Below are 5883 nucleotides of genomic sequence, written 5' to 3' on the forward strand. Positions count from 1 at the left end.
CGATCTCCAATTGAAATATTCTAGAAAATCGACATTACTTAGTCTCAAAACGCTTTTGTTGACAATTTCAACAGCCCAACTGCGATCAACATTTTAATCGTAGAGTACAACTAAATTAGTCCTCAAACATTTGTTACACTACACTTCACTTACAATTCTAATCCAACTGCAATAAAAAATTTATTGCAAAAATAAATTGACGTTTTTAGCCCCCCAGTTGAGTACTTTCAAAGCCTGTCACTTATAACAATTTCAATCAAAATTCGATAAAAATTAAGTATTCAAAATCAATAACATTGATATAGTCTGTGTATCCACAACTTCCTCAAAATTTCAAACAACTTAAAAAAATGATTGTAGGAGTTGATGGAATCAATATCCAGTCCATCAGTTGTATACTTTCAAATGTTCTTAGCATTATACTAATAATACAATCAAAAGTTTATAGTGAAGATCTTTAGAGTAGAAATCTACTTTCATCGTATATAAGTTCGAGGGATTGTTCTAATGAACAAATTAAACCAACTTTTTATTGCAAAGCTCATTGAAATATCAACTGATATTTTTTATATTATATATGCACGTTGCAATGATATAATAAATATAAGTTCAAAGACTTCTTCAAATGAACAAATTTTATCAACGTTTTATTGTAAAATATTGAAACTGAGATTCTAACTGCACGTTCTAACTTAGAAGGCTTCACATCTAACAAGATCAACTTTGTCACATCTAACAAACAGTTTCAATAAGAATTTAACTGCAAAGATCTGTGTAATAGAAATACCATTGCACGGTACAGGTTTTAAAGATTTCTCACACCTAACGAACAATTTAATTCCAGTTTTCAAAAACTAAGTTCAATGCTCCTGTTGTATATATACAAGTTTCTAAAAGAGTTTGATCCTCGATCTTCAAAATCCAAGTTTGATCCTACTATTGTATGCACAATTTTCAAAACCAGTTTAATCCTCCTGTTGTATACGTTTAACAGCCGCCGAACTTTGCTTATAAAACCAACCATCCTCTCATAAACGCCGGTTGAATCCGGCAGGTTTTCAAGTTTATCACATCACAGATGTTCTTGGAAAACGCTTCAGACGACGGCAGTTTACTGAACGGCGAGAAACTTTCAAAATCGGGGTTCCCAGATCGCCGACACCATTTTGCCATGCGAGGGAGACGGAGTGCTCAGCTCTGGTTTCTTATTCTGTCGACAGATGGCGTTTGAAGATTGTCTTTTGTGGAGGTGGAAGATGAGCTAGATTCGTGCAGCTGGTTCATCAGTTCGCGTTTACGGTCTTCCAGTTCGCTCAGAGAGCGAGTCCTGCTGCAACAAATTTCAGATGAAAATCGAACAAATTTACGTTCCTTTTTTTCAACAATGCACTACTAGAGAGTAGAAGCAAACACAACAATTACACATACAGGAAATTAAGTCAGAATCAGGTAAGCAACGAGGAAACTACTTTAAGTAGTACGTAAAATAGGCATTTTATCTACGAATATAATACGTTAGTAAGTAGTCAAGTATGCCAAAAATACGTAGAGATAAAACTATCCGAATAATAAAGGGCACACGTTTTTCTTGATAAATAAAACTATTGATGATTTTAATTCATGACTAGCAGGTAACCCGTGCTCCGCAAGGGTCTGTTTACTTGACGAATGAAAACTACATAGACTGAAAACTATGACAAACTGGAAATATAGCTATAATTTGTAATATTACAAAATATTACTTACCAAATAAGTGGGTAGAAAATAGTGCTCTAGAGAAAAATTTCAAACAAAAATAGGAGCACCGCAAATATCCTGATAAATTAAGAGTCTTTAAGGAAATTTCAAGTTACAGTCCATTAGTAGTTCAGACCATGATGATGCGTCATTCGTGTATTTCCTATCCTGTACATGTTTGAGCCAATTCTTTTCTTTATACTGTTATAGATATTTCCATCATTATAAAAATTCTATAAAATCTCTAAGAGCTGCACTGCTTGATAACACTGATTGACACTAATAATAAAACTGATAATACTAGATAACAAGATAAATGAGATTCAATTCAAACCGTCAACATTCCTTATAGATAACGTCAACACTTCCCTTCCGAACAACGCTGACTGTTCAACTATGATCTGTATGAAAGTGAATCTAAATTAGTACTAAATAATATTATAAAAGAAGAAACACTTGAGAATGGCATGAAGGTTGAAACTCGTCATGTACAGTATAATTATAAAGAAAGATTACAAGGGTACTAGTTATCTATAATATAATAAAGAAAAGAATTGGCTTATACATGTACGGGATAGGAAATTCACTAATGACGTATCATCACTTCTGAATTGATAAACTTGAAATTTTGTGTATAGATTCTAAATCTACTGAGGATGGTTATAGGTCTAATAAAATTTTTCAAGATTTCAGTACGTCAAGTTTTCAGTTAGTCAAGTTTTTAATTAGAGCCTTGTGGAGCACGTCTGCTAGTCTTCTATAATTGAATCTCAATTAGTTGAATACTTTGGTTCAATTTGTTCTCATTCAAGTTTGGTTTTCATTCAAGTTCAAATTCATTCTCAATCGGTACAATGTCATTGGTTGAATGGGAGGCATTGATATCATTCATAAGTAATTAAAAGTAGTTCTGTGAACAGTGGACCTCACGCAGTATTCTCATCCACATATCCTGATTGAAACTATAGACCTTATGGAAATACAGCAATAGACGGCTTCTCCCACATCTGTGTAATCACTGTCTGCTGATTTATGATGAATAATTCTATAGTCTGATTTTTACTCTAATATGGCGTATGAAGGAGGCTCCTTTTTCCTTTATATTATCCTTGAGATGCAAAATTACCAAAAACCTTGTATATACGTCGAAGCGCAATCAAAAAAGGAACATACCTGTTAAAAATTTCATGAAAATCTATTACCGCATTTCGCCGTAAATGAGCAGCATATAAACATTTAAACTTGAGAGGAATGCCAAACCGTCGACTTGAATCTTAGACCTCACTTCGCTCGGTCAACTAACAGTTTGTAGTAAATCTATATTAGTAACAACGATTTTTCAATCTAACTTACGCTCTCCACATTGGAAATATTTGAGGCATCTTCAATGGTAGCGGGCTGTGAGGTTTCCTCATTCAGCTGAGTGCTGGTTGCTGGCTGAGATACCTCCTCATTCAGCTGAGAAGCCTCCTCATTGGATGAGTTGATCTCAGGAGGCGGTCCAGGTGAGGATGGTGAGGAGGGAATCTCCCCCTCCTCGGGAGGAGGCGGAGGAGGTGGTGGAGGAGGAGGAGGAGGGGTGTCGTCAGAGTCAGGTAGTGGCGGAATGAAACGGCAATTGTCTTCTGGTAGGAGAGTGGTAGCTGTGAAAAGAGATTTACAATTAATATATCATTTATTCATTAAGTATTTATCTAGAATATTTACTAATTCATAAACTGATTCATTCAAATATATATATTTTTCTTCGTTGTCTCCTGAAGAAAAGAAATCACGTTACTTGATCGTAGTTGATGGTACATGTCACGAAGTTGATGTAACAATTGGTTCCAAAGATTTAATTTTTCTTGAACTATCAGGGCCGGCTTTCTGAGCTCGGGATTTAGCTAAGTTCTAGACTTTAAACAGTTGGAGTCAGAAATTGGCTTCCGAAACAGGGCGTAGTCGCAGTTTTTATGATAATTTTTAATTTCTATAATTGGATTGAGTTCAACCTTCTTTAACCTCAAAATTGTTCCAGCAATCAGTTTTCATAACTCAAATATGTGCATGCTAGTTCACCTCCATGGTGACATTGGTTAAAGCTAAATGGACTAGCAAATAATGGCGGTCAACTTATGTTCTCCTGACTGAAAAATACACAACATCTCAAAGAAATTGGAAATAACAGTGTATATTTGTAGCATTTGAGACTCAGGAGCTATTATATATTTGTTGTGTATCTGCCATACGCTAAATAATAAATATAATTGAATGGACATAACCTATATATTTATATATTTGGACAATTTGAAACTAAATCAGGAAATTGAAAGTTTTGGGCAATAGCCTGTTTTTTCTTTTCCGATCATTGTATTGTTTGTGCTAACCTAATAAATAAATAAATAAAAATATTTAAACGTTTTTGTCCTTGTCGAAATGAAACATTCATAAATAAATCAAAATAGCTGAAACTTTACACTATTTTTCTCTTGGAGAAAAAATAGACTCCTATGTTCACTATGTTCAATAGACTACGATGTTCAATTTTCTAGCTTTCGAAATTAATTTAAACGTGGACTGTGACTACGCCCCGTTTCGGAAAGCCATTTTCTGACTCCGTTGTTTAAAGTCTAGAGCTTAGCTAAATCCCGAGCTCGGGAACGGCCCTAATAGTTCAAGAAAAATTAAATCTTGGAACAAATTGTATCATCAACTTCGTAACATGTATCATCAACTACGATCAACGTACGTTGATTTCTTTTCTTCAGGAGTACCTAGAATATTTACTAAATTCATAAGTGATTCATTCAAATATTTTTATAGATTTTATTCGTTGTCTCCTGAAGAAATGAAATCAAAGTCACGAAGTTGATGAGATTTTGTGTTAAGATTTAATTTTTCTTGAACTATTAAGAACTTGAATTGAAATTATAGAAAGTCTTAAACAAATACCAGAAACATAAACAGTTCTTGAACTGTAATAAATTAATACTAACATTACACGGTGTATGTTATTGTGAACATTATATATACGGTTTACTTATAATGGCAGTGAAGAAAGATAAGAGAACATCGTTGCCGATTCTCTGCCCTGCTAATGCCTTCTATAGAGGATAGCTGATATCGGTTTATCTGATGAATATCAACGGTTCATTCTTGTTCAAAATAATCAATCATATATTATTCACCAAGAGATATATTTTTCAATGACTAAACATAATGTCATTTCCTATCAACACTCAAGTTTATAGGTTATATATTGGGTTCTTCATGTTTTCTCACTAAAAATTAGCACTTTCACTTCCTGAGTTTCTATTTTATAAAGTTTAAAATTGAAGAAACTTATTTCTAAGCACAAATTCACATTTAAAAAGCGAACAAATATGAAACAATTTATGATAATATTGAAGCTGAAAATTCCACATTACAATTTTTTCCATGGCAACCACAAAAAGCTTTCTGGAATGATAGACAAAGATAGAACACAAATTTTAATCAAAACTGTCATTATAACGTGGACTTCACTATAGTTACCTGGCGTCTCCTCAGCGTCCATATCCTCAACGGTGACCTCAGATTCGACAGTGGTAGCGGGAATATTGTTCATCTTGCGCCGCTTGTAGGCCTTGGCAGCGTTTGGCATCAGCACACTGACCATATGCTCCAGGCTGTGACGCTCCAGCATCGGCACAGACCCGTATTCCTCCCATTGCTAATAAATAAAATCATGATCCAATTCAATTTTCAAATCATACCAATTTGATAGCATGAGGATGAAGATTTTGCTCAAGCTATTGAATGCAATTCATTTCTTTAGTTATATAATTAAATAAATTAACATTTCCTTAATTTTATGTATGTATCTTAGTTGACCGAGCGAAGTGAGGTCTAAGATACAAGTCGACGGTTTGGCATTCTCTTAATGTTTAAAATGCTTATATGTTTATATGTTGCGCATTTACGGCGAAACGCGGTAATAGATTTTCATGAATTCGACAGGTATGTTCCTTTTTATTTGCGCGTCGACGTATATACAGATTTTCGGAAATTTTGCATTTCAAGGATAATATAAAAGGAAAAAGGAGCCTTCTTCATACGCCAATATTAGAGTAAAAATCAGACTATAGAGTTATTCATCATAAATACAGCTGGTCTATTGGACTA

At 34.0% G+C, this 5883-nt stretch overlaps 1 protein-coding gene across 1 annotated transcript; it reads right to left on the reverse strand.

Moving 5' to 3' along the window:
- Positions 1-1261: 1261 nt before the first annotated feature.
- LOC120356311 (arp2/3 complex-activating protein rickA-like) lies at positions 1262-5425 on the reverse strand. Its single transcript, XM_039445231.1, has 3 exons — positions 5254-5425; positions 3091-3380; positions 1262-1330 (listed from the first exon to the last, which is right to left on the reverse strand). Exons 1-3 carry the CDS (start codon positions 5402-5404, stop codon positions 1295-1297), a joined length of 477 nt encoding a protein of 158 aa, XP_039301165.1. The 5' UTR covers positions 5405-5425; the 3' UTR covers positions 1262-1294.
- Between the last annotated feature and the right edge of the window lie 458 nt (positions 5426-5883).

Source organism: Nilaparvata lugens, unplaced genomic scaffold (assembly GCF_014356525.2).
Source record: "Nilaparvata lugens isolate BPH unplaced genomic scaffold, ASM1435652v1 scaffold6457, whole genome shotgun sequence".
Taxonomy (NCBI): domain Eukaryota; kingdom Metazoa; phylum Arthropoda; class Insecta; order Hemiptera; family Delphacidae; genus Nilaparvata; species Nilaparvata lugens.

What these genes read in the sequence shown, in the direction of transcription:
- LOC120356311 (XM_039445231.1), bottom strand. Translation starts at nt 5,404, where the DNA reads ATGCTGGAGCGTCACAGCCTGGAGCATATGGTCAGTGTGCTGATGCCA. An exon ending in GGACGCTGAGGAGACGCCAG is followed by an intron (nt 3,381 to 5,253) that starts GTAACTATAGTG and finishes CTCTTTTCACAG; the next exon opens with CTACCACTCTCCTACCAGAA. An exon ending in ATATTTCCAATGTGGAGAGC is followed by an intron (nt 1,331 to 3,090) that starts GTAAGTTAGATT and finishes AATTTGTTGCAG; the next exon opens with CAGGACTCGCTCTCTGAGCG.